Genomic DNA, 14,490 nt, shown 5'->3' with positions numbered 1-14,490 from the left:
TTCCTAATCTAGTTCCCTCAGCATCACCTGACTTAATTTGACTACAATCCATTATCCTCGTTTTGATTTTGTTGATGTTCATCTTATATCCTCCTTTCAAGACACTGTCCATTCCATTCAACTGCTCTTCCAAGTCCTTTGTTGTCTCTGACAGAATTACAATGTCATCGGCGAACCTCAAAGTTTTTATTTCTTCTCCATGGATTTTAATACCTACTCCAAATTTTTATTTTGTTTCCTTTACTGCTTGCTCAATATACAGATTGAATAACATCGGGGACAGGCTACAACCCTGTCTCACTCCCTTCCCAATCGCTGCTTACCTTTCATGCCCCTCACCTCTTATAACTGCCATCTGGTTTCTGTACAAATTGTAAATAGCCTTTCGCTCCCTGTATTTTACCCCTACCATCTTTAGAATTTGAAAGAGAGTATTCCAGTCAACATTGTTGAAAGTTTTCTCTAAGTCTACAAATGCAAGAAATGTATGTTTGCCTTTCCTTAATCTATTTTCTAAGATAAGTCGTAGGGTCAGTATTGCCTCACATGTTCCAACATTTCTGTGGAATCCAAACCGATCTTCCCCGAGGTTGGCTTCTAGCAGTTTTTACATTCGTCTGTAAAGAATTCGCGTTAGTATTTTGCAGCTGTGACTTATTAAACTGATAGTTCTGTAATTTTCACATCTGTCAACACCTTCTTTCTTTGGGATTGCGATTATTATATTTTTCTTGAAGGCTAAGGGTATTTCACCATTTCATACATCTTGCTCACCAGATGGTAGAGTTTTGTCTGGACTGGCTCTCCCAGGGCCGTCAGTAGTTCCAATGGAATGTTGTCTACTCCCGGGGCCTTGTTTTGACTCAGGTCTTTCAGTGCTCTGTCAAACTCTTCATGCAGTATCGTGTCTCCCATTTCATCTTCATCTGCATCCTCTCCCATTTCCATAATATTGTCCTCAAGAACATCGCCCTTGTATAGACCCTCTATATACTCCTTCCACCTTTCTGCTTTCCCTTCATTGCTTAGAACTGGGTTTCCATCTGATCTCTTGATATTCATACAAGTGGCTCTCTTTTCTCCAAAGGTCTCTTTAATTTTCCTGTAGGCAGTATCTATCTTACCCCTAGTGACATAAGCCTCTACATCCTTACATTTGTCCTCTAGTTATTCCTGCTTAGCCATTTTGCACTTCCTGTCAACCTCATTTTTGAGACGTTTGTATTCCTTTTTGCCTGCTTCATTTACTGCATTTTTATATTTTCTCCTTTCATCAGTTAAATTCAATATTTCATCTGTTACCCAAGGATTTCTACTAGCCCTCGTCTTTTTACCTAATTGATCCTCTGCTGCCTTCACTACTTCATCCCTCAGAGCTACCCATTCTTCTTCTACTGTATTTCTTTCCCCCATTGCTGTCAATTGTTCCCTTATGCTCTCCCTGAAACTCTGTACAACCTCTGGTTCTTTCAGTTTATCCAGGTCCTGTCTCCTTAAATTCCCACCTTTCGCAATTTCTTCAGTTTTAATCTACAGTTCATAACCAATAGATTGTGGTCAGAATCACATCTGCCCCTGGAAATGTCTTACAATTTAAAACCTGGTTCCTAATCTCTGTCTTACCATTATATAATCTATCTGATACCTTCTAGTATCTCCAGGATTTTTCCAGGTATACAACCTCCTTTTTTGATTCTTGAACCAAGTGTTAGCTATGATTAAGCTATGCTCTGTGCAAAATTCTACCAGACTGCTTCCTCTTTCATTTCTCTCACCCAATCCATATTCACCCACTATATTTCCTTCTCTCCCTTTTCCTACTCTAGAATTCCAGTCACCCATGACTATTAAAATTTTTGTCTCCCTTCACTACCTGAATAATTTCTTTTATCTCATCATACATTTTATCAATTTCTTCATCATCTGCAGAGCCAGTTGGCATATAAACTTGTACTATTGTAGTAGGCATGGGCTTCGTGTCTATCTTGGCCACTATAATGCGTTCACTATGCTGTTTGTTGTAGCTTACCCGCACTCCTATTGTTTTATTCATTATTAAACCTACTCCTGCATTACCCCTATTTGATTTTGTGTTTATAACCCTGTATTCACCTGACCAAAAGTCTTGTTCCTCCTGTCACCAAACTTCGCTAATTCCCACTCTATCTAACTTCAACCTATCCATTTCCCTTTTTAAATTTTCTAACCTACCTGCCCGATTAAGGGATCTGACATTCCACGCCCCGATCCGTAGAACACCAGTTTTCTTTCTCCTGATAACGACGTCCTCTTGAGTAGTACCCGCCCGGAGATCCGAATGGGGGACTATTTTAGCTCCGGAAAATTTTACCCAAGGGGACACCATCATCATTTAACCATACAGTAAAGCTGCATGCCCTCGGGAAAAATTACGGCCGTAGTTTCCCCTTGCTTTCAGCCATTCACAATACCAGCACAGCAAGGCCGTTTTGGTTAGTGTTGCAAGGCCAGATCAGTCAATCATCCAGACTGTTGCCCCTGCATCTACTGAAAAGGCTGCTGCCCCTCTTCAGGAACCACACATTTGTCTGGCCTCTCAACAGATACCCTTCCATTGTGGTTCATGGGGGTAGGACTTCTGTAACAACCTGTCTAATGTACACTTTCTGGTCACACATGATCTAGTACAGCAGATTTGAGTACTGGTGATGGAAGAAATTTTCAGCAGCAGTATATAGCCAGCAAGGGAAATAGATGTGTGGTGTTTTGTTAATGTCTTTGATTAAATTACAAATGTTTCCATGGGGTCTCGTGGAGAAAGAGCATTTGGCAGTGTAGCTGTGAGTCACGCTTTGGTTGGAAATACTAAGGTTGGAGGTCCACTTAGCACTGTGTGCTGTCTGTCTGTTTATTCCATTTCTAATGACCTCTTTAAACTCTAATCTCTCTTCTCTTTTCTCTGCCTCATTGTAAGGAAAATGAACAAATTATAACACTCCTTGTATACTTCATATTTCATTAATAAAAATTATTAGTGTGTGTGGAGAAAAAAAAAATCTCTTTGTCTAGACCGCATAACGTATCCCTTCGGCACTCCAGGCTGTAAAGCCATATAAGTTTACTTTGCCTTATCATTAAATACATTCATTATCATCAGATTCTCTCTCTCTCTCTCTCTCTCTCTCTCTCTCTCTCTCTCTCTCTCTCTCTCTCTCTCTCTCTCTCTCTCTCTCTCCCCCCCTCTCCCTCTCTCTCTCTCTCTCTCTGTGTGTGTGTGTGTGTGTGTGTGTGTGTGTGTGTGTGTGTGTGTATAAAAATACTTTGAACTTTCTATTTACTATTACCTGTATATTTTTTTATTTTTTATTTATTTAGGGGGAATATGTGATATTGTGGAACAGCTTAAGGAAGGTGCACGGAAACAGGAGATACCATATGTGTTTGCCCTACAAAGGAGGTCACTTGGGAAAATCACATTCAAAAAAGTCCCTGTGAGTTGCATTGGTATCATTAACTATGATGGAACTGAGGTAAAGAAGAATTTTCAGAAAGTATTTTTTCATTTTGATTTTGTATATTTATTATGAATAGGTATCGCTTACTTTAAACTTTTATTTTTTATCTATATCAGCAATAACTTTTGTGTATAACAAATTTATCAGTTACGCTTCATGTTTTTTAGTATTGCTTCTCTCTGTCATGCACTTCACAGCACTTTGCAGAGCATAGATGTATATGTATTTGTCTTTTGTGATTTCTGTCTGCTTGAAGCTTTTTAGCAATTTTCAACTAGTTTTTGTTTATTTCCCAAGTCTATTATCCATACTATCAAAGGAGACAAGAAAGTATGAAAATGAAAGTTCACAATACAGACAGTGTGACTTTGGCTTTCTCTTTATTTTTGCCATTATGAATTCATTTACAGTTGTTCTAAAGGAATTATTAAGTTTCAATATGATATCAAATTTTAGGAGTAGGTGTGTCATTTGTAATTATTATTTATTTTGATGGCTGTGTACATTCACCGACTCAGTGCCTAAGAAACGAGAAACAAAACTGCATGCTAAGCAACATGATACTTATTAATTTTATATCTTTTCAAGAATGTGTAGTGGCCTACAAATCTAAAGTAATTATTTATCCATTTTATATTTCACTCTGTCTGTCTTTATTTTGTTATTTCTCATGAGAAAGAAGATTTTGCTTAGGGTTTATGAGAGATATTCCGTGGCAGTATTACTTTTCTGGGAAATGAAGGAACATACCAGAACCACCTCTTTTTGCTGTTGACATTACATTATTTGTCTTTTGTGCAGATAAACTTCAACAAATAAACAGTGACGTAATAGTGTAAGTTTGAAAATCAATATGAAAGAGGAGACAGTGGAAAAAGATGTTAAAGGAGATACAGTACTTTTTTTAATGCTTTGCACAAACTTAGGATGAACAAATCACCTGGTACTAATAAAATGCCAGTGGAATTCCAAAGGACAGAACAAGATCTCAAATGAAATGTTTATAATTGGGGAAAGAACATAATTATTGCAATCCCAAAGAAAGGAGGAGCAGATATATGTGAAAATTGTCATCTGATCAACATAGTATCAAATGCATCCAAGGGTGCCCATACCTTGTGACAATTGGGGGGGGGAGGGGGGGGGGGCTATTACCTCCCACCTCTCAGGGAAAGGAAAAAATAAAGGGCTTACTGCAAAAATGCATTAACTGTATTTTACGAAGTATTGAGAGAACTGAACTTTTAGTTTCTTTTTCAAACCACAAATAATTCTGTCATCACAGGGATTGTTCCACAGCAGTAATTAATTAATGATGATTTTTTTATAAAAGCACGATGCACAACTGGCTAGTTAATGGATTTTTTAAATAATCAACGGAAAGAACAAATATTGCTGTGTTTATGTGGTTTTGGCAGATATCATTCAAATTATTTATCGACTTGAGAACAGTTATATTAAAAACACACCACTAAAGAACTGGAACCAGTATAACCAGTCATTTTTATTGCTTCATTAAATTATTATAAAGCACTTTATACACCTGCGTCACTACTATCACTTGTCTTATATATCAGGTTCAGGAACTTTGCTGGTGGCTGCAGTTGAAGCAGAGAGAGACTTATACCAGTGTGAAATCGCTCAGGAATGTACCTCTTTTTGCATAACTGTGTCAGGCATTTCTTTTTCTTTCCACTTATTGGAAGAATCTTAGGATGAAGATCTTGTAAGTCAATATTTTTCATATTTAAATATGGATGTGTGTACTTCCTTATAATGTTCTGAATGACTGTATCTGTACTCTTTATCACACCTGGCTGTGGTTTTTGGCAGCAAAAACATTTCACTTTTAGCCAGTTAACTTTATTTCCCAAACTGTCAGTACTTCTGTTTTTAATGATAGATGCAGGAAGTTTAGATAAATCCTTGGATTCTGCATGTTTCAACTCATGTACTGCATAAGGTGAACCTTTCTTGTGACTGCAGCCTGACACATAGCACTCAAATGATAACAACAAAACCAGTGGTTGTATTTAAATACTGCTGATTGTGTTATCATTACTCAAGTGCATGAAGGTTTTGTCTACTTTACATTTTTCTTCATCAGCAGATTTTGCTTGATTGCATTCATTTTTCCTTGCAATATGCTCATTATACTACGTCGCCAACACTTTGTTTTCTTCATATCTCTTTGCTTTCTCACCCATTTTGACATTGATTCTTTTTAGCTTTGTAGAAGACAAGACTGTAGTTTTGACAAAATATTTTTCTATGAGTTATTTCACTGACTGGTTTGAAATCTTTGCATTCTTCCTTCTACAGACTGTAAATTTTAGGTATATTTAGTTTGGGGTCTTAGTACAGTCATTTTGTGGATTTCCTTGAATAATGAGACTCCAATGTATGAAAATTTTCTATGGCTGCGTCTTTCTGGACTTGTGCTGTATGACGACGGTTCAATCCCGACTCCGGCCATCCTGATTTAGGTTTTCCGTGATTTCCCTAAATCGCTTCAGGCAAATGCCAGGATGGTTCCTTTGAAAGGGCACGGCCGATTTCCTTCCCCATACTTCACTCACACGAGCATGCGCTCCATCTCTAATGACCTCGTTGTCGACGGGACGTTAAACACTAATCTCCTCCTCCTCTGTGCTGTAGGGTTGAGAACTGCAAGGTTCCCCTAAATAGGAGTGCACTACACATCAGAGGCTGCTGTGGAGGGGTGCACATAAGGTTTTTTTTTTAGATTAGGTGACTATCCATCCAATCCAGATAATGTTAGCTGTAGGAAACCCAGAAGTATCGGTGTAAGATCGAAAGAAATACCCCCCCAGGTGAGAGTATTAAAATCGTAATGGTAGACTGCTGAAGCTGTCCCAGTGAACTGCCAGAGTTTGAAGTGCTCATGAAAAGCAGTGAAGCTCACATAATACTTTGTACAGAAAGCTGTTTGAAACCTGAAATTGACAGAAGCAAGATTTTTGGGTAAAATTTAAATGTATATTGAAAGGATAGGCAAATGGAAAATGGTGGTGGTGTATTTGTTGCAAAAGACAAGAAACTCCAGTCCACCAAGGTAGAAATTGAAGCTGCATGTGAGATTGTTTGGGCAAGACTCAGTGTCCGGGGTGGGCACAAAATGATTATAAGATCCTTCTATTGTCCATCAGATTTATCTCCTGATGTAACCGAAAACTTTAGAGAAAACCTCATTTCACATGTACTTAAGTTCTCCAGTTATACTGTAGTCATTGGTGGAGACTTTAATTATCCAACAATTAATTGAGAAAATTTCAATTTCTACAGTGGTGGGCATGATAAGACATTCTATGAAACTTTACTGAATGCCTTCTCTGAAAACTACCTATAACAGATAGTTAGAAACCCCACTCATGGTGAAAATATATTGGATCTAATGGCAACAAACAGACGTGAGCTCTTTGAGGATATTACCTTCAAAACTGAGATCAGTGAACATGATGTGGCGGTGGCAACAATTATTACAAAAATATAAAGGACAGCTAAAACAATCTTAAAGATAGTATATGTTCAGTAAACTAGATAAAAAAATCAATGGTGCCATATCTCAATGAGGAACCTGGAACTTTCAGCACAGGACAGGAGCATGTAGAGGAACTCAGGCTCCAGGTTAAAAGAATAGCCGACCAGTCACTGGATAGATACGTAGCCAGTAGAACATTTCATAATGTTAGGGAACCTCCATGGTATACAGTCACTGTAAAGAAACTTGTAAGGAAACAGAGATTACTGCATAATAGGTGTAAAACAAAGCATAGAGCTGTAGAGCGAGAGATGCTGAATGAAACAAATTGGCTGTCAAGAGAGCAATGTGTGAAGCCTTAAGTAACTACTGTAGCAGAATATTGTCAAGTGATCTTGCACAGAACCTCAAGAAATTCTGGTCATATACTCCATTCTCAAATGTTCCTTTGCAAAGGACAACCCAGGATTATTGCCCCAATTTAATCCTCTTACCACTGAAAAGGTGAGTGAAATAAGTATTAGTGTCAGTGGTGTTGAGAAACAGCTGAAATCGTTAAAACTGAACAAAGCTTCAGGCCTTGAAGGAATCCCTGTCAAATTCAATACTGAATTTGTGGCTGAGTTAGCTACTCTTCTAACTACAATCTATCATAGATCCCTTGAAAAAAATACCCTGTGCCCAGTTCTTGGAAAAAAGCACAGGTCACACCTGTCTACAGGAAGGGTAGTAGAAGTGATCCACAAAACTACTGTCCAGTATCCTTGACACTGATTTGTTGTAGAATCTTAGAACATATTCTGAGTTAGAACAGAATGAGCTTCTCAGTGCCTACCAGCATGGATTTCAAAAACACCAATCATGTGAGACCCAATTCAACTTTTTATCACATGACATACTGAAAGCTTTGGATCAAGACAACCTGGTAGATGCAGCATTTCTTGATTTCTGGAAAGTATTTGACGCAGTACCGCACCTACACTTATAGACAAAAATATGATCATAAGGGCTGTCATGTGAAATCTGTGACTGCATTGAGAACTTTTTGGCTGGGAGGACACAGCATATTATCTTAGATGGAGTGTCATCGCCAGGTGTGCGCCAATGAAGTGTGTTGGGGCCCTTGCTGTTCTTGTTGTGTACTCTTTACTTTGCAGACAATATTATAATAACCTCGAACTCTAATGAAGTACTATCTAAAAGGAGCTGCATAAATACTCAATCAGATCTTGATAAGATTTCAAAGTGGTGCACAGACTGGCAGTTTGCTTTAAATGTTTGTACATGTAAAACTGTACACTTCACAAAATGTAAAAACATAGTATCTTATGACTATAATATCAAGGAGTCACTGTTGGAATTGCCCAGCTCATACAAATACCTGTTTGTAACACTTTGTAGGTCTGTAACATGAAATGATCACATGGGCTCAGTTGTGTGTAAAGCAGGTTGTAGACTTAAGTTCATTGGTAGAATATGGAGAAAGTGTAATCAGAGTGCTTACAAATCACTCATGTCACTGGTTCTATAATATTGTTCAAGTGTGTGGCACCCATACCAAATAGGACTAGAAGAGGTCATTGAACATATAAAGAAAAGGGCAACCTGCATTGTCACTGGATTGTTTGATCTGTCTAAGAGTGTCATGGAGAAACTGAAGAAATTGAACTGGCAGACTCTTGAAGATTGATGTCTAGTGTCCCAAGAAAGACTACTACCAAAGTTCCAAGAACTGGCTTTAAATAATGGCTCTTAGAATATACTACAACCCCCTACGAATCACTCACATAGGGATAGTGAGGATAAGATTAGAATAATTACTGCATGCACAGAGGCATTCAAACAATTATTCTTCTGGTGCTCCTGACGTGAATGGAACAGGGAGAAACCCTAATAAGGAGAAATCCTAATAACTGGTACAATGGGACGTACCCTCAGCCATGCACCTCACAATGGTTTGCAGAATATAGATGTAAATGTATATGTGGAACCTGGTTTGTAGCCAGGATCCTTGCTGGAGCAATCAGAGTAAAAATCAATCTCTTCTGCACTGTGCTTGACCATTTCACTAAAAGCACCCCCCCCCCCCTCCCTCCCTTCTGGGCTTACCTTACACAGATTCTGCTTACGATTATTTTGTATCGTCGTCTGTGTGAGGACTTCGCCGTATGTTCTGCTTGAATCATGTGCTCTTCTTCCAATTGATGCACTTGATATACAAATTCATTTTCTTAAAATAAAAATATGAAATAAAATTATTTCATGCACTTTGAAATATCAGTGCTTTGTAAGAATTAAGTTCATGTTTAGAGTGTCATAATATTGCGTACCTGTTTTTTCGTCTTCTGTGGGTGCCTTTTCTTGACCAATGGCACAAGCAGTGCACTTCTTGAAAACATTTTTTTAGAATTAAACTCAGCGTAGTCAACCGGCATGATGCTACTGCACTCACAGCAGCTTCTGCTACAATGGGCGTTTATCTATTCTTGCATCTCAGTAATTGACTATAATACAGATGTCACATTTTGAGGTAAGGTGATATTGTTAGAGGCCAACATTGAATCACCAGCATTGTTGACAGTGTTGAGAATAATACTACATACAGACTTACCAGACTCCTCCAACAAATTTATCTTCAATGTGTTTCATATAATCGACAATAATATTCATGTCACACAGTTCACATAATGTAATATAATTGTACACCAACATCAGATCACTTTTCTGGTAGCTGAAGCTAAGAAACATAAGCATACCACAAGGTATTTGTAAAATTTGTCTCCAATGCATCATATACCTCTTTCTGCTGGAATTCATTAAGTGAACTTGATGGATTATTGTTGTTTAAATAATTTCACCCAGACCATTGACAAAGTGTAGGAAGAATCATTTAAGTACACCTGAATGATGCACTATGAGTTAACAGATATCAGCCGCATATGTTTTAACTTCTTAGAGTGAGAACTGCACTTAATTGGTTTCTCCAGATGGAAGATATTGATTTTCTGATGCCGAATGCATACATAACTCAAAAGTGACAAAATCAGCACTTAATGGGTTTTTGCAGTATTCACACAAATTTTAGAGTAATCAGAGGTTTCTCTTTCAAGAAAATGATTTAAAAGTCAGAATTATGCAGGGTTTTACAGGATCAGAATTGGAACGGTTTTTATTTCTACTTACAAGTCACCACATGTCTTCCAAAATGTTAGCCCCCCCCTCCCCTTGCTTCCACAAACTATCACCCCTGCATGCATCAGTAATATTCACAAGAGGATATTACCGAAGAATGAAAGGGAAAATCTGAAATTAAATTAGGAGATGGCCAATTTTGCTTTAGAAGAAACAAGAGCAATTTTAATGCTAAGGTTAATAATAGACGGCAAATTTAGGAAAAATAAGAAATAAACATTGCATTCATGGGTTTCAAGAAAGCCTTTTATAAGGGAAAGTGGAACAGAATGTTTTCCATTATTAGGTAGTGTTGTGTCAACTGGAGTTATAGAACAGTAATCCCCCTTCTTTATGTGAAGCAGACTAATAATCAGCAAGACAAAAAATACAAGATATCAAAACATACAAGAGGTCAAAATTGGGAAAGGTGTAAGACAGGATTTCTCATTTTGACCACTGTTATTTCATTTGTATATTGATGAGTCACTGAGGAAAGTAAAGGACTGTTTTGATTTGTATGTTGTATGATGTGGACAAAAAATCCACATGATACCATTCATATACACTGAAAAATATACTGTTGTGACGAAAAACTTACAAAAATATGCACACTAACATAAAATATGTGACCTAATTGTATTGAAATGAGATAAAATTTCTGTTGTAATGATAATGCACTATTTATTTAAGAATAAAATGTTCATGAGAAGCAAGCTAAACTATGAAGTTTGATGTAACATGCTTTATAGTGACATTATTAGAACTTCATGAATCTGAGTTGCAATATATAGTGAGTAACCCTGTGCCTATTTTCAAATAAAGACAGTCCCCTACTGTCAGCCAGCAAAACTCTGTACTTAAAAAAGCTTTTTGAATAGTAATGGAAAATATCATTTGAATCAAAATCTAAATGATTAAGATCTTTCTTCTTGACAAAATCACTGAAATGGAACAGAATGCATGATAGATACCCTTCATTTTCTTCTGACACCTTTTCCATTTTCTCTGACAATTCTTTTACCACAAACAGCTTCTAATTTATTCACTTTTTTTTACTTGTTGTATCTGCTTTACCAGTGGTACTTCCCCAAAGTATTTAAGGCAGCAGGAATAAATCCAATATTTTGTTTTATGTCTGAAAGTTGCCTGAAATTTCAGCATTAGAAATTGATTCCTTTGAGAGCACTGAAGCTCGCCCAAAAATTAATGATGCTTTTCACAAAGTTGAAGTTTTGTTGGCGCCAGTGTAGGATCCCTATCTTGTCAAAATGTGAAATGACAGTAATGAAAGAAATGAAAGGAGCTAACAACTTAAATGCTGCAACACATGAAGAGGCTGTCAAAAGTGCCTCTTTTTCATACCCAATAAATCTGTCAACATAAATGAATTCATTATGAATCTCTTCTGTAACTGTCTGTAAGGTATTAGTTGAACAAGCCGCATGCACTATTTTAATGCATAATACTGTTAGTAAATTGCCATCTTTCCCATATAGCATGCAGCATACATTATGAAGAGTAGTACTTTGGCACAAGCCAAACATTAATCTGAAGTAGTTTAGGGAAATTGCAGAAGAATTAAATCTGAATGGTAAAACTACATATACTACTACTTTTTCATAAAGTACTTCTTCAGTTGTGTTTGCAAGGCTGAATGGACCATACTTCATCATTTCCCACCTAGCAGGAAGCACTTTAAACCGGGTCTTGTATATGGCAATCTGATATACTGACCAAGAAAGATGATAAGTGATGACATTTTGATAATAGAACATTTAATTGAATAATGCGGAACTGCCTAGTGTGCATTTCACTAAATCATAAAATCTGCTCTTCAGTAGTTGTCTGACACTTTTTTGGAAGGGCAAACCATTGCATTTTACTGAGGACACCAACCAGGTAACTTTATTACACTTAGTTCTTCAAAGTTATTCAGTTTCTGCTGTTTGTTTGATACAGTTGACTATGGCAGTGGGAAGCACAATACCTTTTATAATTCCCTGAAAGCCTCATTCCTACCAAGTCCCTCAGGTGTTTTGACAGCTGAAACAACTGCTGTTTGAAAGCAATTGACAGTTTTTTTTTATACTATGTCTGCTGGCACACTGTGCCAATGTGTTGTATATTTTGAGATCATTGTCATATAGAAAATCTATACAAAGCATCATTGTTTCTGTCTGCCCAAGCACTATCATTTTAGATATTATGAATTTACTCATCTGTAATAAAAAAAAGAGTTGAATAATGCATTCCATTTATCTCCAAACTATTCAACTTATATGTAGAGTGGATGGCTGCACTGTTCACTATTTGACATTATGTTTACCAATATACTGAATTTATATCTTTTTTACAGAAAAATTTTCATTCTTTGGTGGCAGCATTGCAGGTTGCAAGACTGCAATACCAAGAAGCATTAACAGATGTATGTTTCAAGGTTAGTAGCTTTTTCATCACTTGAATTACATTCAGTTTTAGAAAGCATTCAGTAGTACTTATTACAATATGTGAAATACAGTTGTACTCTAAAAATGAGTGTGTACAGGAATATCTCTCTCTCTCTTTCTTTGTGTGTGTGTGTGTGTGTGTGTGTGTGTGTGTGTGTGAGAGAGAGAGAGAGAGAGAGAGAGAGAGAGAGAGAGAGAGATATGTTTAATTAATCGTAAAAGAAAAGAGCCATAAAAATAGGCAGTTATGAATTTAACAATATAAATTGATATAAGGAGAACAGAACAGAATTACTGTGTGTTGGCTCACTTCAGTTGCCACTACTAAAATTTTAGCCGAACTTATATATAACAAAGCTAATGAAGAATCATGTATCCATCTCCTTTCTGGGTTATTTTTGAGACATTTTAAAATGTCCACAGATGACTAAATGAATAAAAGAGCATAAAGAATTAATGTGCTAAGGTCTTAATTCTATGAGTAAATATTACTTTGTTTTATTATTGTAAAATAGGAGAGATTTTGTTGGATTGTCTGCTTTCACAGTAACACACAGAAGTTATACTGTTCAGTATTTGAGGCTCAATCTGTACAGTGTGTTCTGATTTACTTTTACGGTGATTGCAATTATTTGACAGTCAGTGTTTTATGTGCAGAATTACTGACCACAGCTTTGTTAAGTTGCATTTCTTTAAAAAATAACTATTGTGAACATAATATTTCTATTATTACAGGATACACAGTCAGAGGAAGTGGATATAAACAAACAAGTGATTGAAGCTGCACTTTCAAGATTAACAGAAAATAGTTCAACATCATGTTTGTAACAGAGGCACTTATGTGCGGAAACAGATCAGGAAAGGGAGGAATAAGTATTTATATTCTGTATTGGGTGTACAAGTTTATATTACGGCATTGAAATAATGGAACATAATATTATTTTTTGTATATAAGATATGTGTGCCATACTGTATTAAATTCCTATCTTATAATTAAATTACTGTGCGGATACCAGCAATTCCCTTTCTTTACACCTGACCTGAAATATTTGTACACAAACTGAGAGAGACAGTTCTATGGCAAGGCAAGAGGAAGAGAGGGATAGGGGTGGGGAAAGAGTTAGAATTGCAACTGAAAAAGTGAGATATTTCTTCAAACCATCACTCATTGCTACTTTTGTTAAGTGAATAGTTACTGTTCTTTCTTCCCCTTTTCATTTCATAAGTAGTGCATGACAGATATTATTAACTTAAATAAGATGTTATACATGGACCAGAAATGTATTTCATTTGTTTTAGGTATTATGTTTAAATAACACAGTATCACTTTTGTTTAAACTTATCAGTCAGCATGCAGCATATATGCCCAATTGCAGCATATACTTTCCTTCATGTGCTTTCTGCATGTCACCTGTTTTTTTTTTCTGCATGTTCCCAGATGGTGGTAGCATGTTCTTGAAGAAAGCTGTTTATCACAGTTGTCATGTTCTGCAAGTAGTCGAGACACTCAATAACATTAGACACTGGAGAAGGTCCATTTAGTCAGCTAACATAGAGGTGGCTAACTGGAAGTTTGAATGACAGGGTGTATATGTGGACAAGAAAATAAATTCCCATGTTTACCGGTTAAAAATACACTTTTTCCATTTTAAGTGACAGTATACTTTTCCTTGGGACTGTAAAACATATCAATCCATTGGATCGTTATGGTTTTATGCACCGGCTTAGAAATTCCCAACACTTTACAAAACAATACTTAGGGGGGAAAAGCAAGATCTGTGATGTGCAGCAACCTGTAAGCTGCATATTTTCATATTAGGAAAGTATAAATTCGAATTCCACCAAACACCACATGTTACTTTCTGAAGCATTG

General features: G+C 36.7%; 1 protein-coding gene across 4 annotated transcripts in view; it reads left to right on the top strand.

Annotated features, from left to right (window-relative positions):
- LOC126266942 (uro-adherence factor A) overlaps window positions 1-13,632 on the top strand; it is a 136,468-nt gene extending 122,836 nt beyond the window's left edge. For all 4 annotated transcript variants that reach the window (XM_049971637.1, XM_049971638.1, XM_049971639.1 and 1 more), the window contains exons 5-7: window positions 3,355-3,509; window positions 12,527-12,607; window positions 13,353-13,632. In XM_049971637.1, the coding sequence (XP_049827594.1) occupies window positions 3,355-3,509; window positions 12,527-12,607; window positions 13,353-13,445 (329 nt within the window). In that variant the 3' untranslated portion in view covers window positions 13,446-13,632. The remainder of the gene's footprint in view (window positions 1-3,354; window positions 3,510-12,526; window positions 12,608-13,352) is intronic.
- The last annotated feature ends 858 nt before the right edge of the window (window positions 13,633-14,490 follow it).

This window comes from Schistocerca gregaria, chromosome 4 (genome assembly GCF_023897955.1).
Source record: "Schistocerca gregaria isolate iqSchGreg1 chromosome 4, iqSchGreg1.2, whole genome shotgun sequence".
In the NCBI taxonomy this organism is placed as follows: domain Eukaryota; kingdom Metazoa; phylum Arthropoda; class Insecta; order Orthoptera; family Acrididae; genus Schistocerca; species Schistocerca gregaria.
The sequence above is the reverse complement of the archived record's forward strand: the minus strand, read 5'-3'. Positions and strand labels throughout refer to the sequence as shown.